Genomic DNA, 22,869 nt, shown 5'->3' with positions numbered 1-22,869 from the left:
ACGCCTCTGGGGCAACTAGGGCTTAAGTGTCTTGCTCAGGGAAACATTGGATTATATATCGCCCTGGGAATTGAACCTGGCTCTCCCGTACCAAAGGCATGTGTCATATCCAGTGCACCATCACCACCCAGAATAGCTTGGTATATTTTGATTCAAGTCTGACCCAACCCTTGGGTGTGAGACTTGTACTTCTTCCTTGTCTGTTGTCTTTTGTTCTTTTTTAGTCTCTCATAGTTGCTGTATGACATTAATCACCATACCTGACTAACAAGTCACGTTTCATGTTTTTGTACAGGAGAGGTGAAGTCCAAGAAGCAGCCCAGCAAGAAGAAGAGACGGCAACAAAACAAGGCTCCACTGACCAGGAAGCAGAGGATCAGACAGCAGATCAAAGCGTGGATGCAACAGGCCAAAGCTTCCATCGTAGAAGTGTGCGTTGTTGCAGACAAAGCTCACGACATTTTACCGTTATATTACCGATTATTTTCCCGTAACAATCTAAAATATAGAGCTTGTTAATCTGACAGCTTGGAGAAAAGTGTGTTTTGATGCTGCATATTCTGTTTGTTTTTTTCTACAGCGCGCTTAACATTTACTTACCCATAAGACAGTTTTTCTATGACATCATCCACCCAGACTACAGTCCCGTGTGTGACGTCTACGCTCTCATGTTTCTCATCGATGTAGTCAACTTCATCGTCACTATATATGGATACTGGGCCTTTGGGGTAGGAGTCTGCCCTGCCTCTAATCACACCAACAATATGCACACTTAAAATGCATGTTTTGTACAGTACAACACAATCATGTTGGTCTTTGTCTCTCTGTAGAAATATTCTGCAGCAACCGACATCACAGAGTCTCTGTCGGAGGATCAGGTTCCAGAGGCCTTCCTGGTCATGCTGCTCATGCAGTTCGGCACCATGATAGTAGACCGGGCCCTATACCTGAAGAAGTCCCTGCTGGGAAAGTGTGTTTTCCAGGTGGTGCTGGTGTTCGGCATACACTTCTGGATGTTCTTCATCCTCCCCGGGGTCACAGAGAGGTCATCAACTAAGTTTATCATTCTTGACTTAGTTGTTAAATGACCTTATCCTAGACTGTGGAGTTAACAATTTAAAGAATAATTAAGACCAACTACAAGGACACTGAGATCACATTTACAGGCATGCTGTGTAACCACATAAAAAAGTATAATAGTGTTTAAAATACAGTACAGTACAGTAGAAGACAACTAATTATCCTACTCTACAGGCTTTATAAAAATTTGTGCGATAGAAAAGACTAGATAGAAAATTATTTCCCAAAGTAATATCAAGGAATGGGCAAAAACAGATCAAATTTTTTTTGTGACACATCATGACAGCGCATATTGAGTGTGCTTGTTTTCATCCTCATAAATATCTTCTATTCAATTTCAGGATAGTAAATCGATTACTTGATCTAGACGGTTTTGAAATATACTAACTTGACAAAATGAACCCACACACACTGATCTATTAAAACGTTATTCCAGTTATAGTTATAGTATTATAAGACTCATTTTAGAATTTGAATCAAAAATCATTGAGGGAAAAAAAGAAGAAAGACACACAAAAAAAGCAAAATTCTGATCTTAGATAAGTTCATGGATATCTCCTTCTATTAGCGTGTCTTTTTTGCTCCACAGGAGGTTCAACAGGAACCCTGTTGCTCAGCTCTGGTACTTTGTAAAGTGCATCTACTTCGGCCTGTCCGCCTACCAGATCAAATGTGGTTACCCAAACCGCATCCTGGGCAACTTCCTCACCAAGAACTACAACTACCTGAACCTCTTCCTCTTCCAAGGGTAATACAACATTTACTGGTTTTGATAAATACAAATATCTCCACTAACAAGACACACGTTCTACATGTGCGATTGAGTGTTAACGTGTAATTTAAATTTTTTGTTTGGTATTTCATTTTTAGAATAGTTTTTATGGTGCATATTACAAAATAAAATATATCCATTTCCTAATTTCCTAATAAATTCTCCTTCTCCAGGTTTCGTTTAGTTCCCTTCCTGACAGAGTTGAGAGCGGTGATGGATTGGGTTTGGACTGACACCACTCTGTCTCTCTCCAGTTGGATTTGTGTTGAAGACATCTATGCAAACATATTTATCCTCAAGTGCTGGAGCGAGTCTGAGAAAGTAATTGAGAGCGTGTAGTACACATACTGTACTGCCTGCTGCACTATTACTACACCTTACCGTATTGACAGATAATTTATTCATGACTATTCTTCTGACCAGTTAATCATTATAGTCATTTCTCAGGTAAGAGTACTAAATTCATTCTGCTTAGAGCTTGTAAAATAAGAGGAGCTATGGATTAAACACACTTTAATTTATGACTTCTGGTCAAAAAAATGTGCAGTTTGAAGGGATTCATCTGATAAGTTGTGATGAACATTTGCCTTTTTTAAATTTTAGATTTAATAGTCTGAGAATTAGAGTGACTTAATTGTAATTCTTCCAGAAATACCCCCACCCTCCAGGGCAGAAGAAGAAGAAGGTGGTGAAATACGGGATGGGAGGATTCATAATCTTTGCTCTCATCAGCATCATCTGGTTCCCGCTCCTCTTCATGTCACTGGTGCAGTCAGCAGCCGGAGTGACCAATCGGCCGGTGGACGTCTCCATCCAGCTCAGCATCGCGGGATATGAGGTCAGGATGAGAGTACATTAAACTGTGTGCTACTGTAACTTTTAGTGTGTGTATGCTTATATTCTAAAACACTAAAGCTAGTTGGCCGCTAATATTCATTGAATGTTTTTGGCTTGAAAAAGGTGAAACAGCAAAGTCTCTTACTTGAAGTGCTACAGTAAAAGAAATGCAGGTGTGGTTTGAGCTAAGTGTTAACATCATCATGCGTACAATGACAATAACAATGTCAATGTTTAGCAAGTGTAATGTTTAACATGGTCACCATCTTAGTTTAGCATGTTAGCATGCTAACATTTGTTAATTAGCTCTAAACACAAAGTAAAGCTGAGGCTAATGGGAATGCAATGATTTTTTTTTTGTCATAAACCAAAGTGTTAAATGGCAAAACATTTTTCACTTCACTTTCTTCATATAAATGACCTTCAGTGATGAACTACAGGCTCAGCCCCCTCTTCATACTCAATACAAGAACTCTCTGTTTCACAGCCTCCTACATATGTTTTATTTTAAATGTATTTATTTTTTCCTATATTTATTGTTTTTTTTGTTACAGTGGTCTTGTCTGGTGTCCATGTGGGCATTTATTGTGTATGCATGCACTGATGCATGAGTTGCCCTTTTTTTTCTAGTTGTGTGAGGAATATTTACATTTTCCCTATTTGTCAATGGTAACATGTTTAAAACCAATAAAAAGTTTCCAATCAAAAAAATAAATAAACCAAAGTGTTGGATAAACTGACATTTTGACCAGATGATGGTGCTAGATGAACACTCAGGGGAACTTGAACGTTTGTACGAAATGGTGTTTCATGATAATCCATCCAACAGTTATTAAATCATTTCCCTTAAAACCACAAATTGTAACTTCATGGCAGCACTCTAACTGTGCAGTTCAGGTGCTAGTCATTGTTCATCTCTAGTGTGCGTGTAATGTAAATGTTACTCTTGGGTGAGTCTGATTGTGTTTCCACAGCCTCTGTTCACCATGAGTGCCCAGGAGCAGAACTTGGTTCCATACACAGAAACTGGATTCAACCGACTCACCAAGGTCTACGCAACCCATCCAGTAAGATTTGACTGTAAACACAAAACTGAGAGCACCAGAAATGGGACAATGATTGATGAAACTGTATTCTGTTTCTATTGTATATGTCAAAGCAATAATTGTCTTAACCAATTACTGCCTATGGCCATGATAAACGCATCTCTTATTCTCTGTGGATGCATGTGTGTCTTTTCTTGTCTATATATGTTTTTTAATGATTTTTTTGTGAATGTTTTTGTTTCTCCAAATTAAAGTGTAGCATAACTGTTATACTACATCATGTTCATTAAGTCTGGACACCAGGAAGCTCTAGTTTTAATGTATGTTCAATATTAGTATTCAGTATTTCAATGTGGATGTCAAAAGTTGCAGTATGATGCGTAAAGAAGTCATTGTTTTGGAGCCTCCTGGTGGACAAATGCATAAGAACCATAGACAAGGCATGTTTATTTAGTAAAGCACCTTTCAAAATGTTTTACATAAGATATAAAAGACATTGATAAAAGAAACAGACACGTACAAATAGAGAGATGAGGCTTCGATTCATTTCAGAATGCTGATAAAACACAATATTTATTGAAATAACTGTAAATCTACAATAATCCCCTGCTCTCTCTCCCAGTCCGCCATGCAGTTCATAATGAACTATGTGGCGGATGACATTGTCGTTGCTAAGATCAAGAGTGATGCCAGTCTGCTGTGGAACATCAGCCCGGCCAGTCGAGCCGCCATGATCCAGGAGCTCAGCAACTCCTCTCATATATACATGACCTTACGCTGGACACTGCTCAGGTCAGTGTGTATGTGTGTGTGTGTGTGTGTGTGTGTGTGTGTGTGTGTGTGTGTGTGTGTGTGTTTCACAGTGCAATGCAGATCCAGTGGTCTTGTAAATGTCTTTGTGAGTTGTCATGGGTGAATTGGAATGAAATACATTCCCAAATATGGACAAGCACTGATAAATGTATTTTTTATGCATTATTGTTTAAAGAAAAAAAAAATTGCTTTTGTATTTTGGCCAGTTTGTGAGCCCTTCATTTTTCTTACATATGAAAAAAAGTACTTAAACTGATTAAGATACAGACTCCATTGATGTGTGAATGGATGTGAATAGTTACACATAGAGCATACTGTATCTGTGCATTAAAAGTGTCCATTTATATAATGTCTTATTCATTTCTTGGGCAATTCAAAAATGTATCAAGGTTAATTTGAAATTAATAAAGAGATCTGAGATGTTCAATTCTTTATGCAGATCTCTTAAATTAAATTGGTAATTTGGCTGCATTTTGCACAGAGCACTGAACAAACGCTGCTCTCCATCCCTTCTCAGGAATGCGTCCCTATCAATGATTGTAGAGACGGTGGGAGAACACACTGTAAAGTTTGAGGACAAGGCCTTGAGGGAAGGGATAGTCCACATGCTCAATGGCAACAGCAGCAAACCTGTGTGAGTTGCTGTTAACACACACAACCAGTTGGTTTTTACTTGGTTGTATCATAACTGTTTGTCTTCTTCTGGTGTTGAAATGCCGTTCTGTCTATACTAGATATGTTCATGTTGGAGAATTAAATTAAAAAAAACATCAATTGTAAAAATACTTCAGAAAGCATGGCACTACATGAGCTGAAATAATGTTTGTCAGCAACGATTTCTCATTGCGCAACATCGCTGAGTATTTTCTCCACATGACCTCAAAAGGTATTAAACTATGTTATTCTTTCCTTTAGGCTCATTCATTCTCTGCTGCCTAAGTTCCTTAGGGGTCCCAAAGGACCAGAGTCCAAAATGGCAACTAGGATGAAAGTAGGTTAGTCACAGTTTATTGTACATTGACCATACAACAGATTTTTTTTTATAAATTATAAGTGCCTTGTACTTATAATATCCAAAGGACTCCAACTTGGATAAGGATCAGCTGACGATCTATCATCTTATCCGAGTGTTCTGTCCTGTACCCATCTCTGGTTTAAAACATGCAGTTTAATTTAATCCCTGCATGTCTTCCCTCAGAGCACTCCGACCGCCCAGACCTCCAGGCGCTTGCTTTCTTCAGGCCCATGTCAGTCAAACTTCAGCAGGTCAACGAAGGGTCAGAGAAAAAAGGAGGCCAGTGGTGGGTGGTGGAGGAGTGCTCCCCAGTTCTCACCTTCTCCAAGTGTCACAACATAGAGATAGTGATATTCAATGATAAAGTCAGCCCCGCCAGTCTGGGCTTTCTGGCTGGACACGGGTAGGTAACAGGACATCTCGCCTGAATTATGACGGTAAAGCTCTCCCAACTACTCAGCTGTTATATTTCTCTCACAGAGACTAATTGTCCACTCTCTCGGCTCCTCTTCTCTTCACCACAGCATCGTAGGCCTGTACATGTCAGTGGTGCTGGTCATCGGAAAGTTTGTCAGGGAGTTCTTCAACGGGATCTCCAGGTCCATCATGTTTGAGGAGCTGCCGTGTGTGGACCGGGTCCTGAAGCTCTGCACTGACATTTTCGTGGTCCGAGAGACGGGAGAGATGGAGCTGGAGGAGACGCTGTTTGAGAAACTCATCTTCCTCTACCGATCGCCGGAGACCATGATCAAGATGACCAGAGAGAAGAAAGACAGCTAGTGTTTGGTGGCATACCATCTGATAGTATGGGACGTGGAAGGCAAAACACCGCCTGTGGATGTGTCCACACTGAACTACCATCACTCAACAGTATTAGAGCAAATAATATTTGGTGCAGTAGTCATTTCATTCAGCTGGAAGAACTTGTTATTAATGATCCAGTTATAATCAAGAACCCTGCTGAAGTGCCCCTGAGCAAGATGTTGGCTCCATTTCTGACTACTCTCTGACCTTCATGGAAAGGGCAAGCACAGAATTCTTCTAAAGCAGTCAGAGCTTATATAAAAGCTAATCACAGATGATACCTATACCAGTATTCATAATGACAAAAACATGTTTCCTGATTTGTTTATGGTTTCAGAGGTCATCAACGTAGGATTTACTTGTCTGACACCTATGTTGTTGTTTATGGACACATCAACTTTTAGCAAAAAGAGTCATTTTCTATTATTTGCCTGCATCATTCAGAATACCAACATTGACATCTTACCATAATTTATAAGGCACTTTACCAGACACCAACTAATGTGAATTACATGCCTGACAGTTATTAGTTTTTGTTTATGATTTCCAGCCCACTGGGCAATGCATGCATTTCTATTAGTTTTGGATTCAGGTTTTTACTAGTGTATGTACTGTATACAGCACCCTATTCCCCAACTTTAAATTCTATCAGGATCAATGAATAGTCAAACTACTGATCAACACACATACCTCTGTAAATACCATGGTTCTGTATATGACTATGTAGACTACTGCACTGATTTATTTATACCAAAATAAAATTGTCAGACAAATGTTTGAATGTCTCGCTCTGCGGTGCTGTGAATACTATGTTCAACAAGGCAAAAATACAAGGGAACAAAATGTATTTTCCAATATCCATCTTTAATACAATTATAATAACAAATGAAAAGGGAAAAGTCACTGCAATTTCATTCAGGTCATCTTGATGTTCTTCTCTCTCTTTTCCACAGTGCTCAGGACAGGACCTCAAAACTTAAGGAAAAAACTACATCTCGTTGTCAAATCCTGGAGGGAAAATAGAAAGGATAAAAACATTACTGAAAATGTCATAAAAATGATGTGGCATGCCAAACAGAACAAGAGAATTATTCACATCAGTAACTACAGGTTTAGAGTTGGTCTACTCGGACAGTAAACTTTCAGCTTCTAACATTAATTTGGATGACAGAAATTGGAAAGACTCCCAAAGTCCAACTTTGCACAGAAAGGGGTGCAAAAATGAGCTATGAGCAGTAGTAATGTGCAGACACCTACAGTGGTGTAACATCAAACGCAATCTCTTTACATCACAAGTGGGGTCATTTAAGTATTGTACATCAGTTTAGATGATATGAAAAAAATATAGGAATCATTGATCTAGAATACTTTTACACAAACTTTGGTTGGCAAGTAACCATGTATCAAGGACCGCTGTGTGCCAGATTCATTCAAACCAAAACCGGTAATCCACTAATTATTAAGTACTTTGGAGATTAACAATTTGCATACAAAACGTGTTAATCGTGTTTCCAGAATACTCATCTAAAAAGGAGATGATGCATTGTTGCAGATGTAACTACTCAATAGTACATGAATTAGTTACTGTACAAATGATCTCCACCTTGATTAGGTACAAAACAAAACGCTGCTAACACGGAATACTATATAACAATACAGCACTAGGCCATTCTGCTAAATAAGTAAGGTCACTGTTGATACTTTACTGTATGGAAATGTAGTTGATACTTCTGTTCTTTCATACAATTTATGAAGCAAGACTTCTACTTGTAATGGAACATTGGAACACTAATATTGCTTGTTATCTAAATGCTCTGAAGATTTCTCTCACCGCTGAAAAACTGCACTCTGTCGCCACTCAATGTCACAGTTGCCTCTCATTGAAACTGGGGATGATGCATTTATGTGCAAATGTGATCAGACTTTCTGTGCTGGAAACTTACATGCAGCTGCTTTGGTTTTCAGGACTTTGACGTTGGCTTCTGCGGCCTTTAATGCTTCGGCTTTGAACTGCGGCTTCATCGCAGCCCGCACCACGCTAGCACAGATAGCGGAGAAGCGGATGTAGCTGCAGAGGACACACTTGTTAGCCGCATGCTAAAGCTAAAGGACAAACATTACTGACAGTGAAAGAAAAACAACTGTTTTTTTAAATAACAAATAATGTATCCCATGCATTATCAGAAAGAGTCCCATATTGTACGGTTATCAGCTAACTTAACGTTGGCACCGTAAGTTAAAAGCATGGGTGGAAAAATTGACTAGAGCTATTGTAACGTTAGTACGTTAGCTAGCTAGCTATGTCGCACCCTGAGGGATTTAATCGACGGAATAACAAGGAATTTGTGTAAGTATTCCGTTATTATAACCAATACATATTAACACAAAGCTACCTAGAAAGCTATACATTTGTATGTAATTATTACCTGAGGCCTGCCTGTCTCCAGTATGCGACCATCTTGCCTGTGTTGTGGCTTCAAGGACAGGTCGGATATGTGCGTGATGACGTAATTTGAGGCACGCTGTTATTTGTATTGCCCAGAACAGTGCTTTATCATGATTGACAGATTTCGCGGTCGCTTGTCCCGCCTCCTGTCAATGTGTTGCTCTTCTGAGTTTGGTTAACTGTCTATGGTGAAATCTTATAATGCACTCGGTTGTTTGTAAATGCAAACCATACCATATTTGACAAGTTAAAAAGGTTAAAAAGACGTTTGTAAAATAACTGGCACCTACAGCATGTTCTGGATGTCAGAGTGCAGCACTTGTCTCTGCCACCAGGGGAGTGTCGTCCATTAAAGGTTTTCTCCTTCAGCTGCTCCTTCCTTCCTAACCTCGGTCACGCTGTCATTAGGCACCCGGCTCCCAAGGCTCCCGAGCCCTGACATAAAGCCTAACAAAATGAAGATCTGGACGTCAGAGCACATTTTCGAGTGAGTATCGTTCTGTCCGTGGGGATGTATTATACACGTTTGTTTAGTAACTGGTTTATTTTCGTGTGATGTTTGTGGGTTTCCCGTAACGTCTGCTGGGGCGGAGCTGCTAACTTTAGCCTCCTTAGCTGATATAAGGTTGCACATAAGTTGCAACAGCATCGGTAACTTCAAACAAAGACCCTGCTGGAAAGTTATCTAACCAGCTAGCTAACTGTTTGTGGTTCATGTAAGTGACTACATTTAGTAAATGTGACCTATTCGGGTTATGTTTTGAAGTTCCTTCAACAAATAGCTATCTAGTTATCTAGCTAACGTTACACTTGTTGGTTTTGGTTCCCTAGAAGTAGCGTAAAGTGCTTTAGCTAGCTAGCTCTTTGCTGTTAGCCTCAAACTTATCGTTGACTATCAGATGCTGTTGCTCAGCCGTGTGCATCATATTAAAGCTTATTTAAACGTTTTAACTACGAGTATTATAAGGGAAAGGGATTTGTGTGGTTCCCATGTGTCTAGTTTTAATCGCTGGGACAAAATCTGCCGCAGAATATGTACCGCGATCATCATGAGCGCAACGTTACATAACGATGACTGCAGACGACAGACACTGCGATGAAAATTCAGTGATCTGTCGTTTATTTGTTTGTTTGTTTGCCCATTGGAATGTTATACGCGTATAACAATGGTCGGAACATGTTTGTCGATTTTCAGAAGTTTCTACTTAAAATCCCTGATGTTAATGATGATGTAAGAGGATCACCACTGACAGGAGAAGGGGGCGTTCATCCTCCTGTCAGTATGACTGGACGAGTAGTTTAGTGATTCCTCCATTTTTATTCGGCACCAGTCTTTAATATTGAGAATTTGCAATTTTGTTTTATTGGTGGGTTCAGGTTTAAGACATTACTATTTGTAATATAATGTAAATATTTCAGATTTTTGTTAACATTGACAACATTACAGGGCCTTGCCAGAGTGTTAACTGGCCTTAAGGAACTTGCTGTTTCTAAGTTACTGTTGGTTTTAACAGCCATCCATGGGAGACGGTGACCAAGGCGGCAATGCAAAAGTACCCCAACCCCATGAACCCCGGTGTGTTTGGTGTGGATGTTCTGGACAGAAGCGTGGACACAGAGGGACGGTTACACAGCACGCGACTGCTCAGCACTGAGTGGGGACTCCCCTCTATGGCCAAGTCTGTAAGTTGGATGATGAGAGAAGGGATTAAGCTGCAGTGATGCTTCAATTTTGATGATGGTCTGTGACCATCATGACAGCGTTTATGGTTTGACCTTTTTCCGATTGCTGTTGTAAATAAACTCTCTGCCCAGATTTGATTGTTGGACCTGCTGTCCCTCTCAAGCTAAATAAATTCAAAACACATGACTCAGTAGTTAAAATATGTAGGCCTCGGAAAGAAATACAAGACAACAATTTTCATGCTTGTTCTGTGATATGTTAAGACAGTCAGGGCTCAACATCAACACGGATGTTCATTTAAGAGTCCTTACATCCCACTTTTTTAGGAAAGGTTTTGTGCTTGTCTTATCTCAAACAGCTTAATGTAAGGATTTCTTTCTCTTGCAGATCATCGGGGTAACAAGAACATGCACTTATGTTCAGGAACATTCAGTGGTGGACCCCAAAGAGAAGAGCTTTGAGCTAAAATCTACAAATGTAAGTAGTGTTGACAGGAAGCATTGTTAATAACTACACTTTCAGTAAGAACTGCTGAAGTGAGACAAGGTGATACTCTATCTTATGTACAGTAGCATGAGTGCAAGTATTTTCTTAAGAAAGAAAACAAATACACAGACTCTTTATCTTTTTTGTACAGATGTTTGTTTTTTAAATGTAGTGTATTAATGTATGAGGGTTTTGTTAAAGGATTTACTTTCTGATTAGAGAGGCTGCTTATAAACGTTTCCATGCATGCAGTAATTGCACTGTAGCTGATATCATCATCATCATCATCATCATCATCATCAGAGTTCAGCAGCAAAACAAACTGTAACGCTAGTCATAAACTTGACAGAGGAAACAGAACTAAACCATAAGCTTCTGACGTAATCACAATGAAGGTAAGCTGCTGTTTCTTGCGCACCTCTGGCGACAGCAGCACTGTTCACTTTTTTAAGAACTCAAATAATATTTTCCGCATTAATTAACAAAAACATGGACTCATCTTTATCATGTATGGTTGGGAAACTGTTGTGTATCTGTGGACTTCTTTAGGTAGTGTTTCTAGTGGAGCTTTTATATCTGGTAAAACAGTCTACTGATAAAGTCCTCTAATGCTGTAGTTGACTTTTTACTTCCTGATTGTTCTTGAAAGTTTGTTTGATGTCATGTAGGTAGTACCAATGTATTGGTTTGGTGAATTGCTTATTAGAAGTGGTGTTTGTGTGTGTGTGTGTGTGTGTGTGTGTGTGGGTGTGTGTGTGTGTGTGTGGGTGTGTGTGTGTGTGTGTGTGGTGGTGTGGTGTGTGTGTGTGTGTGTGTGTGTGTGTGTGTGTGTGTGTGTGTGTGTGTGTGTGTGTGTGTGTGTGTGTGTGTGTGTGTGTGTGTGTGTGTGTGTGTGTGTGTGTGTGTGTGTGTGTGTGTGTGTGTGTGTGTGTGTGTGTGGGTGTGTGTGGTGTGTGTGTGTGTGTGTGGTGTTGTGTCCTACTGTAGTAAGGCATGATTTTTTTTTGCATTTGTAGCTGCATCTGATACACTTCAATTTGGAGCAGTGCATGTTGCTACATTCCATTCTGCAGGGCAGTGATATTACGAGCCTATTAATTTAAACATTCAAACTGTGTCAGCTGGCTTTCATTTGCATTTGGCAGCTGCAACTACTGGATGGTGTGTTTAACTGCTCCGTATTTGTCTAACAGTTTTTCAAGATTCAAAATCCTTTTATTAATCCCACAATGAGGAAATTCACTTTGCTGTTAGCTCTGCTGCCAGTACCCTTCCCCTTTTTTATTCGAACACGCTGATGGCTTGATTAGAAAACCCTGGCTTGATTCACCACGTTGATAACCACCGTCTTTTGACTGCTTAGTGTGATCATCGATGTACAAGCAAGAGGCTCATTGTCTGGGGCTTTATGGCTCTGTTCTCACTGCAGCTGCTGTTACATTTACGGAAACGCCTGTAGACAATGTAAATATTTTAAGTTCGAGACAAAGACTGACGCACGCTTTATTTTGTCTATCCAGATCTCCTTCACTAACCTGGTATCTGTGGACGAGAAGTTGACGTACAAGCCACATCCACAGGATCCTGAGAAGTAAATGACTTGGATTTTCTTTTGTAAACGTCAAATGTCACTTGTAATATTTACTATGATTATTGTCAATATTATTATTTTTTCTGGTTTTGTCCTTAATGTGTATTTTTTCAAGTTTATGAACTAAAATGATTGATGGCTTTTGTCTTCAAAAATGTTTTGTAGTTTTATGTGGAAGATTATAAAATGGCTCAAATAGATTTAACATTGTGTTGACTGTGACCTATTGTGTGTTCAGAACGGTGCTGACACAAGAGGCTCTGATCAGTGTGAAAGGTATCAGTCTGAGCAGCTACCTCGAAGGTCTCATGGCCAAGACCATCTCCGTCAACGCCGGGAAGGTGACGCTCCTGAAAATCTCTCGATTACCCTTACTGGGATCTTTTCATAACGATGTTTGTCACTACACATTGTTTTCTAATGTTCTCCCATCTGTATGTCTCAGGGTCGGGAGGCAATGGAGTGGGTTATCAGACGATTAAACACAGAAATCGAGGAGTTGGCAGCAACAGCTCGTGGTACTATACGTGCTCCAATGGCAGCCGCTGTTGCAGACAAATGATCCCGGCCTTCCCCTGCTGATTTCTCCACCGCAACGAACCGATGGACCTCTCAGACTTCCTCTCACCTTATCTGCCAGCACACCCTGATAACCACAGCCCTATCCTTTGGCCATACGTTCATTTGAATGTGTTTGTCCCTCCTCAGTAGTCTATATCAACGTGTTTGCTGCAGGTAGTGACGGGGAGCGTTGAGCTGATGACAGTTAAAAAAAAGAAAAAAAGTGGCTTGAATTTGATTGCACTTGAAGCTCATAGGACTCAATCTTGTGATGTTAAAGCTCTTTTTTTCTTTTTAAATATACACTGTGCCTTCACCTCTCATTAATTTCTTCTTTCTCCCTTTCATTGTGAACTTTTCATCTCTTTTTATTGTTTTCATATCCTTGCAAGCAGGTTTGAAGTCTAAATCAAAATCCTAAAATGAAGTCACTTTTCCACAAATCTTTTCTTGGATTAGCTAACCTTGATTTGTACAGCAGAACGGACTAAAATATTTATATTTAAAAAAAAAGAGAGAAGAAAATCACCAATGCCAACATGCTACAACAAAGTTACCACTGCTTCAGTAGCCTTGTGATTTCAAAGCTCCGGCCTTCTAGTCTCCGCTGCCCTGTGTCTGGTGGTTTCTGCCCCACCTGGACTTTCTCTCAGATGGATATTCAGCGAGCTGCAGTGGGATCTGTTAGTAGTAGAAAGTGGTGCAGCTCAGAGGAATCAGTTCAGATAAAGTTGCAAGACAGAAAAGCCAGTTTGTGTGTGTAGTTACACGGTGCTGTCGCAAACTGTACTTGTCCAAATCAAAATTAGATTGTGTTCCATCTGGTGGAAGTCTACCAGCATGGTGGACTGGTCTTCAGATGTTCTGGTCTTGTGCTGGGGACAAATGACTTGATTTCTTAAAGTCTCTTGCCTTTGTTAGTATTTTCTCAAACTGTGTGGTGTGAAGTGTTACATTATAAGAATGTGCAAACATGAATATTAACTTATTTGCAGCATGTGTACATAAATGCACTTAAAAGGCAGGAAGTCTTTAAAGTGTAGCGCTGCAAAATAAGTGAGTACTGTGCAACATGTAGGCAGCTGACCAGCGTTTTGATGTGTTGTGAACATTCACCAGTGTTACAGGAGGAGCTCTGCTGGGTTGTGTTCAAACGTGAAGATTAAAAATAACTACAGATTTAATACCCCAAAACACTGATCATGAAGAAATCCACTCTGTATGCTCTATTTCCATACTGTCTAAAGATGGTGTTATTTATAGTATATTAGTGAACATTGACATTGGCTGGTAAATTGACTTTAAAATCTGTTAGCTTATGGTATTTTTAAGCGTCATTTCCATTACTTTGTAACTCTTCATTCTTCCCATTTCTTTCTTCTCAACATTTGATTAGAATAGGTCTGAAAACTGAAGTTTACATCAATAGGGTTTGTGTTACAGCGAAAGCTAATTTACAGCATCTGTTAATGGAGCTCAGCATCACGCGTCATAAGATGCTCTGCAGTTTGTATCCTGCTTGTCTGTGATTGTCTCCGTTAAATAGATCTCATAGTCACACCTGCTTCATTTGAAAAGCTTTCTCATAATTTAACTTATGTTTAACTAAAAATCACTCCGTTTAAGTCCGGTCTGCTGCCTAACCCATCCATCAGACAGTCCGTATCCTCAGTGTCTCATTTTATGACTGAAAAGTGATGTTTTTCTATGGGGAACATTTTAGGAACAGTGGCTGTAAATAGGCTTACATTTATATATTGGTGGTTACATTCCAAGAATGTGAACATGTAACAGAATCTAAAGAATGAAAAGTTTCAAAATAAAGAGATGTCATTGTTTCATGAATATGGTGGCTATGCTGTTTTGTAAAATGTAAAACTTCCTTTTGAACTCTGGAGGTGTATATTTCCTGAACCTAAAAACGTGGACCCTTTTTTATCAACCTGTCCAGTGTGCAACGAGAGGCATTATGTTCGATTGGTAATATTTCTCTAAAATGTATATATTGTAGCAGGTAACTGCCTCCTGGCAGTTGTTGAGTCTACCATGATGTAAGAAATGACAAAAACAAATTTATCATTTATTCACAATGCCACTAAATTGGTTCTTAATTGATAAATGCAGATAAAAGAAGATATTCCTATTCCTGGGGATCAAAGATTGCATAACATTTGAATTATTCCCCCATCCAGTACTACTGTACAATCCTGACCTTGTATTTCTAAAACATTTCTGTATATTTTAAATGCGGTGCCCTCTGGTGGTAGTATGAACAATGGCCTATTTCTTACAGCATTCTGCAACAGACCATAATTGTCTAATTTTTCTACAAACAAAACCTTAAGTCATGAGAGGTGTTTGAAAGAGAAAATAATGTAATGCAAATCATATAAAATTGGCTTTAAAATGAAATTTACACTTTTTCTCTGTCTAATGGAAATTATATACTGTATGTATAAGATTTTCAACCCATTGAATTAGCTATGTTTTGTTGTTTACATTAAAACAGTCGAAATGCACTTTCAAGAATATATTTAATGTTAGTACATTGTGTTAAAAAAGATCAGATTTGAGGCTGAATACCACTTTATAAGGCTGTAGATGTAAACAAATCCAGGTTGTTTACTTGTTTAAAGTTTCGATGTTTGTCAGTTGAAGCCTCTGTCTGTCAGCACCTGAGCATCTGAAGAGACGGCTATGAATCCCTGTTAGGAATGAAGACAATGGTCAGCCCAACAACACTTTCTGCACTAACTATAAAATATAATATATTACATAATAACTACTACTATGTAATAGTTTCACTAACACTGACCTCTTCCACACTCAGAAGTGTGTTAACCAGCTGTGCGTGTCTCATTCTGGGTAAATCAACACCTTTGTTCAGTGCCACTGAAACAGAAAAGTAAATGTCAAAACAAGGACAATGTAGAGCACACATTATACATTATGTTGAGTATGTTGGATCAGCATTGTATGGGGATATTCTAAAGATCAAAATGTGTTGTATTTCTCTGTGCTGAACATTATAAGCATTTAGTTGTTTTTTTCCTAAGAAGAGTGGAATAATAAAACAAGCCTACACTGCCAATTTCTGTGCAGATGTCCTCGAGCAAAGCAGAAAGAAAACAAACAAACAAAGTAATATTTTTTTTTATGGAGCCGAAGTGATGATTGGAGTGGAGCTACTAATCTTTCATGTCATGCTCTCAGAAAATTGAACACAGAAACATGTAACTGGGACTCACCATTCAGTTTTGATAAGGCCATCATCATTCCCAGCCTCGCAAAGCGTTCTAAAGTATCGGTCTACAAAGAGAAACGGGATTCCACACAGTCAACGTTTGATTCTCCTCAGTTTGTGCACACATATAACATGTATTGTGATTAAGTTATGTACCTTAAAAGGTCCCACTTCACTCGCCGCCAGTGTCAGTGTATAACTGTTCAGAAGAAGGGAAAATCATTATTGCTTTAACTTTGAGTTTGGAAACTCGTGCACAGGTGTGTGTTTTGTGGTGATGCTCACTTATCCAATGACATGGAGCCGTTCAGTCTTCCACCAACAATCTGCACTTTACCACTGAATTTTGAGTCCTGAAAGAAAGAGGTTTAAATTACAGCTGCAACCAATCAATATTTTAATTATCATTTAACTGTCATTTTAACTGTTGTTTTTCCTAGTTGATCAATTCATTGTTTAGTCTATGGCATGTCATAAATCTCCCATTTGAGAACGGGAGCCAGGAAATGTTTAGCATTGTTACTTGATATATAATTCTTTTTATTTATTTATATTTTTTTATTTGCATGGGGTAGTGCACAGCTACTTAATGACTGAATAATGACATCAACATTACAATGAAGTGACTTGTTGTCCAGAACACACAAACACCTGCATGTATTTTGTGCTCAAGACATACCAGGGTGCGTTCAAGATTGCGGAACAAATATAACGCCATACTAGGCTCCTACAATCCTACATTTGTATTTATTGTATTGTTTTTATTTTTTATCTTTTCTTACTTTTCTCATTCATTATTGTAATTTTTGTTAGTGGTGTATTGTTGTTTTAAATCTGTGGTTTTATATGTTGTGAAGCACTTTGGTTCACTTATCGGTTGTTGTAAAGTGCTATATAAATAAAATACATTTACATTTACATTTACATTTACATTTACAAGGTGTTAATGTACTTATTCAAAATCCAGATAACTACTTTGATGCATTTTTGACATACATAGTAAAAACAAAGACACTTGCATATTGAGAACACAAAAGTACTCACAACATCGAGTTTGAACAGTGGGGTCTGGGTGCCATTTGGCTGGATGGCGAAAGCTTTAACAGCGCCCGGAAAGCCCAGTTTAACAACACCGGGATGGAAGGAAAACATTGGCAACTCTCTAGCATAAATGTGCAGATTCATTAGCAGACCTGGAAACATCTTGGGAAGCTGCAGTATGAAAAAGGGGGTTGGTAAACATTCAGTTCTGTAATATTATGACAACTTAACATGTTTTCATGAATAGTACAGAGTAAATCGTTGTGAACAGTTGACATGATCAGGAAGTTTAAAATAGACACATGTTAACTTAAAATGTAGTTTAATTTTTTTTTTACAGGGTCTATGTGCAGCCACGATTTGGATCCCAACCGGATTGACTATTTGTAGACCACTTTGAGCCAAAGAATCAAGCACAATGATTTTTTATTCCTCTGTGCAATTTAATTTAAAAAAAGTCAAAATGTCAATGTCACTGTGACATCATAATGTTCTGCAAACACACTTTTCTTGGTGACGGCCTTCTCTGCATCACAGTCTTTGATAATGAGTAAAATATGTATTCCATGACACATGCAGTAATAATTTAATTTGTAATGAGTTTCTCTGCTGTCTGGGAATTGTCCCAGACGCTGCATCTTTGTGTCAATTGGACGTCCTTATTTGAGCGCTGGTTGCAAAGTGGACTAGTAGGGAAGGAACATGTTGGTAAGTAATCAGTAACTTAGATCAAGATAAAGAGGAATATGGCACATGTGTTTAAAGACCCATTGTAATTTTTGATCACTGAATTAATTATGAAAATATGTTATAAATCTGTTTTATAGGTACAATAATACATTTCAGAAGCAGTACTCCTTTCTGAATACTAAATATAAATGCAGTTTCAGCAGAGTTGTAGTGTTCTTGATGGCTTTGGCATTACAGCAACTTTTTCACCTAGTCAGTTGATAAATGTAGATACAAGTACAATATAATGCAAACAGGAACTTAATTGTTAAATAATCATACCTACATTATTCAGTGTGCCCTGTATTTTTTATTAATCACATTTAATCACAAGAAAAACTAAGTTAATCCCGATCTGTGACACTGGGTGAATGCTGACTGACATAAAGCTATTTATACTGTGAGTTAATACAACTCGTCATCGTTGCTATGTGTGACCTTGATCCAGATTGACACGTACCTGAGGAATGTAAGGCCCCATTGAGCTGGTATTTAGGCGCACAGGGAAGTGTGGAGGTATCTGAGAAAACAAAACAACGTTTCTTAAACACAGACATAGATTTAGAGCAGAAAGTGATCAACGATTGAGTTTCAGGTGCACTTACCATGCTGTCAGTGATTAGTGCCTTAAGCCATCCAGCGGAGTAGAGTCCATATGAGGCAGAGTTCAGAGTGAACTCAGACAGGCCCACTGACAACATGTAGCCCGGCTGCTCAGGCAGGGTGAAAGGCTGGGCCTCAAAGGGAGGGTCTGTGTGAGTTTTGATATCGTACAACTCTCCCTTTAAATAAAACATTGCAAATGATCAATTTCAGTTTTTTTTATCAATTGTTGTAATTGTATTTTTTTTCCACAGGTTTTGGCACAAGCCCTCATTATAGACGATAGTTATAGAAGTGTGTTGGACATGTAGGTGTGTTTTTACATGATTTTGCCACATGTCAGGGGACTTGCACAGTAGGAAACTAGATGCTAGATTGTGTGTTTCTTACCTTAAGACCCAGATTCATACTTGAAGCATTAATGAGGGGTGCGCCGGTGAGAGAGAGGTCAAAAGTAAAGGCTTCATCCACATCAAAGGAAACTGATAAGAGTAGAAATAATTTGTAGACTAAATGATCTATTTATAGATCTGAATTACTGACTGTTAGTGTTAGTTTTGGCTTAAAGTAAAGACTATGTAACTGCTTTGTTATTATTTTGCTTTGATTATATTTGACATATATATTTTTTCATGTTAGAGGATGTAAACTGCTTCAAATACCATTCATGGCCTGTAGGTGGTACTCCAATGTTACAATGGATTCCTTCACATAAGGGCAGATCTATGGAGGGAAAAAAAGGCAAATATCCTGCAATGCTCACAACTAAAACTCTGTATAGAGTAGATTTTACCTGATCTGATGACCATACAGCATATACAGAGCATCCACTGATAAATGTGACAAAGATATAGAGAAACACTTACTGTGCCCTCTATTTCACCCTTGATATGCCCCTTGAAATAATCCACAAGCTCCTGGACGATCCAACTATTGACAAATGAAAATGCAAGACTTATATCCCGGAATCAGTATCACACCTTCTCTTCTCTCTTAATATCTCTGTTCTACTGTACCTAGCTCCACCGTGAAATTGTATGTTCTCATCTCCAATATGTGCATCACAGTGGACACTTGTGACAGACAGATGCCCGTTAGCATCTTTCCCCAGCTCCACTACAGAGGTCACATCCATATTAAATATAGCCATGTTGAATGATCCCCCGTCATGTCTGAAAAGACACAGTACAAATTGGTGAACATGTATACATGCATACATCTCTTTTTTTTCTTCTTTTTTCTTTCCCGGCCTTTCCTTTATTGTTTACAGTACATTTAAATGGTAATGGATCAATGTTTGCATACCAGCTTGCTAACACTTCAATCATTAGTGACCAAATAATAAATCTGGTGTCAAAAAAGTTAAAGGTTACATTCAAATGCCAATTAAAAAATAGTGATAGTTTTGTAGTCCATATGCCTTGTTCACTTTGTTCCTTAATTCTATATACTTTGACATAAACTGCATGTTAAAGCTGGCCAAAAAATATCCCCAATAAACTGTTACTTTCACATTCCACATAAACTGGGACAGTGTAGTTATACGTTGATACCCAAAGTGGTCTCATGGTGCTGTGTGAAAAAACAGGAAGTCACTAAAATCACTAGTTTCTTCCTTTTGGAGTGTGAATGTGCGCAACACATTTTGTGCCAGTTTCTAAGATGCATTTTATTTTGATCACACACACAACTGATCACTGTCTACATTGCTCACAACACCTAACTAATCTGACTGACACTACACCATACACTACACTACATAGTAATGATTAATGTGTGACTTGTAGACTGACAAAGATAAGTTCAGTTTACTGTAAAAAGAAAGGAGGACGGTGTGGCATAAGTGAACAAGTGGATTTCTCATCTGTAAGAAAATGGCCAACGATATTCCGCATAAGAGTAGAGGAGTTAAACAATACAGCAATGGAAACATTGACACGATACATTTTAAAGAGACACACTTCTCTAATTGACATCAGACAAAACACAAAGGGTATTTTGAATTTTGATAACACTTCCTCAATTAGCCTTAATGTAAAGTTCTCTTTCAACATTTCAAACTGAAGTAATTTAAGTAATTATTTTAAGATAACTAGATTATTTCAGGTGCTCTGAAGATTTGTCTTTTGTCCAACTGGAAAATCTGACAAATATCACTACAAACCTTTATTGAAGAGCTTACTGGCTCCATGATCTAGGAGTTTACGTGATGGGCAGAGATCTGGGGAAACTCACATTATGCCAAAGTTTGTCATCCACCCGCCGGATAGTGCCACACTGAGGCCAGAGATGGATGTCTTGAAACCTCCGACGTCCTGATAGAACTGAACAGATGGCTGCGGCAAGTCACACTTTGTTATGGTGATGCTGGTGCACATGGGGAGCAGAGTATAGATAGGTCTGAGTAACGCTAAATTGTTTAATAAATTAAACCAAGTAGCCTGTTAAAAAAAAGACACCTCCATATTCAAGAATGTCAATTGTAATCCTACCCTGTTAGTGTGTAGTCTATGTTGATGATCCCGAAGCCGATTTTACCATTGATGTCAGGGAGAGTGACAAGCTTCAGCCTCTCCTGAACCCATCCTGCACCTACATTCTTTCCTGGGACGAACAGCACATGTGTACAGTTTTAAAGAGTTGTAAATGAAACATGTCTCATGTGGACTTTTGTTGAGTTCCCTAGGAAAAGACTCATGTAGCTACAAAGCAATCTAAAGCCCCACAAAGCAGTTCATTTGTGTTTAAATAAATGTAACTGTGTGAATAACACCATCTAACTTTGCCTTACCATACTGAAGCCCTTTGTCAGTCAGGGTGACTTGTATTGCAGGATTTTCTCCACAGGTAAAAGAGATGAGCGTGAACATTACTATCAAGGGTGGAAGCATTTTCCTGGGTCCCCTGTGGTGTAAGCAATATACCAAATACAACATTTGAGCACGAAAGTCTCTACACAACTGCACAGTCAAAGGACAACTGAGACGTTCACATTTCAGTGTAAATGTAAATTAGAATAAAACGTTTATCTCAGTAAACTTGTCGTAGTGATATTGTGTAGCATACCTGAAATACTGCAGGATGAAGTATGCGGTATTTGCCAAGTTGAATGTCAGCTCCTGAACGAGCGTCTTTACTGTTTCTTTGTCATTTATTCATCTGCAACTTCCTGTTTAATTGAGAAGTGAAACTTACTGAGATCTGACTATAGCCTTGACTTCTGTATTGGTTTGTGTGTTTTGTGTGTGTGTGTGTGTGTGTGTGTGTAAAATGAGGAAACTATTGTTTAATTTGGCTCTGTCTGCATTAATCATATAATTGTTAGTGTGTAGAAAAATCACATTCTAAACAGAGTCAATGTCAGGATATGAAGTGTTGAAATACATATTCCTACAATCTGAAGTAATATAGCCATGATCAGTGTTTTTGAAGGTGGATTGATGTAAGTCATTTTTAAAAGAAACATGTTTTTTTCAACAGCACCCTTATACTTAGATTAAATGCCTATCATGTCTGACTAACAGAAAAGAGGAAGTGAAAATGATCTTCTGTTATGCTGACTGACAGTCTGAAGTCACAGGTATGCTTCGAGGTGCCATTTTGACTACGATATCAAGAGTGCCAGGTTTTCACGCAGTCTGCTACATGCTTTTTTCATGGCATCTACACCCTGTCATAAATTGTTTAAAAAGTCAAATATAGCTGCATTCTGTTCTTTGAAGAAAGGGGAAGCCTGATTAACCTTTTTAAGAGGAAGTTAAATATAGACCAGTAAAATAAAAGAGAAAGTAAAATTAGTAAGGCTACTCAGTTACCCCTGGCTACATTTCAAGGAAACATTAGAATCACCAGCCATAAAATATTTGATTTATTTATCTCTTAATTCAACAAATACTCTTTGTCTCACACACCATGATTAGTTCCATTAAATCACAATTAACAAGTTCAATAGGAAGAGAATATTATCAGACAGACATTTTTCAGATAACACAATTAGGACCCACTTGCTTGCACTTTAAATTCACTTCATCCAGAATGACACTTGAAACACCAAGAAAACAAACAAGCCAATGAGGACTACTATAGACATAAGATGGGAGATAAAACACAAAAATAA

At 38.5% G+C, this 22,869-nt stretch overlaps 4 protein-coding genes and 1 long non-coding RNA gene across 7 annotated transcripts in view; 3 read left to right on the top strand and 2 right to left on the bottom strand.

Annotated features, from left to right (window-relative positions):
* si:dkey-11f4.7 (piezo-type mechanosensitive ion channel component 2) overlaps positions 1–7,140 on the top strand; it is a 29,895-nt gene extending 22,755 nt beyond the window's left edge. The window contains exons 34-45 of one of the 3 annotated variants that reach the window (XR_004332825.1): positions 296–431; positions 581–728; positions 831–1,045; positions 1,670–1,828; positions 2,026–2,173; positions 2,502–2,690; positions 3,664–3,756; positions 4,358–4,527; positions 5,066–5,182; positions 5,464–5,539; positions 5,747–5,966; positions 6,088–6,322. Coding sequence is in view for 2 of the 3 variants with exons in the window: in XM_032521679.1 (XP_032377570.1) it covers positions 296–431; positions 581–728; positions 831–1,045; positions 1,670–1,828; positions 2,026–2,173; positions 2,502–2,690; positions 3,664–3,756; positions 4,358–4,527; positions 5,066–5,182; positions 5,464–5,543; positions 5,747–5,966; positions 6,088–6,343 (1,931 nt within the window). In the remaining variant the exon portion in view is untranslated. Of the gene's footprint in view, positions 1–295; positions 432–580; positions 729–830; positions 1,046–1,669; positions 1,829–2,025; positions 2,174–2,501; positions 2,691–3,663; positions 3,757–4,357; positions 4,528–5,065; positions 5,183–5,463; positions 5,544–5,746; positions 5,967–6,087 lie in introns of all 3 variants that reach the window. The other 2 variants (XM_032521679.1, XM_032521680.1) reach the window with 2 other exon arrangements.
* A 75-nt stretch (positions 7,141–7,215) lies between these two features.
* atp5f1e (ATP synthase F1 subunit epsilon) lies at positions 7,216–9,009 on the bottom strand. The gene is made up of 3 exons (XM_032521683.1): positions 8,794–9,009; positions 8,311–8,435; positions 7,216–7,375 (listed from the first exon to the last, which is right to left on the bottom strand). Coding segments are annotated over exons 1-3 (159 nt in total). The 5' UTR covers positions 8,826–9,009; the 3' UTR covers positions 7,216–7,373.
* LOC116693013 (uncharacterized) lies at positions 7,401–7,583 on the top strand. The gene is made up of 2 exons (XR_004332830.1): positions 7,401–7,488; positions 7,550–7,583. It is a non-coding gene; the product is annotated as an uncharacterized LOC116693013 (long non-coding RNA).
* Positions 9,010–9,033: 24 nt separating the features above from the next.
* LOC116693009 (PRELI domain containing protein 3B) lies at positions 9,034–14,980 on the top strand. The gene is made up of 6 exons (XM_032521682.1): positions 9,034–9,300; positions 10,328–10,496; positions 10,885–10,974; positions 12,504–12,574; positions 12,813–12,915; positions 13,020–14,980. The coding sequence occupies exons 1-6, from the start codon at positions 9,269–9,271 to the stop codon at positions 13,134–13,136; spliced, it is 582 nt and encodes a 193-aa protein (XP_032377573.1). The 5' UTR covers positions 9,034–9,268; the 3' UTR covers positions 13,137–14,980.
* Positions 14,981–15,203: 223 nt separating this feature from the next.
* On the bottom strand, positions 15,204–21,993 carry bpifcl (BPI fold containing family C, like). The gene is made up of 16 exons (XM_032521681.1): positions 21,819–21,993; positions 21,544–21,656; positions 21,245–21,356; positions 20,988–21,119; positions 19,769–19,924; positions 19,619–19,682; positions 19,415–19,475; positions 19,143–19,234; positions 18,755–18,931; positions 18,610–18,669; positions 17,424–17,591; positions 16,665–16,732; positions 16,536–16,578; positions 16,384–16,444; positions 15,951–16,027; positions 15,204–15,840 (listed from the first exon to the last, which is right to left on the bottom strand). Exons 2-16 carry the CDS (start codon positions 21,641–21,643, stop codon positions 15,784–15,786), a joined length of 1,428 nt encoding a protein of 475 aa, XP_032377572.1. The 5' UTR covers positions 21,644–21,656; positions 21,819–21,993; the 3' UTR covers positions 15,204–15,783.
* Positions 21,994–22,869: the final 876 nt, after the last annotated feature.

This window comes from Etheostoma spectabile, chromosome 7, assembly GCF_008692095.1.
Source record: "Etheostoma spectabile isolate EspeVRDwgs_2016 chromosome 7, UIUC_Espe_1.0, whole genome shotgun sequence".
Lineage (NCBI taxonomy): Eukaryota > Metazoa > Chordata > Actinopteri > Perciformes > Percidae > Etheostoma > Etheostoma spectabile.
This window is presented reverse-complemented; position numbering and strand designations above follow the sequence as displayed.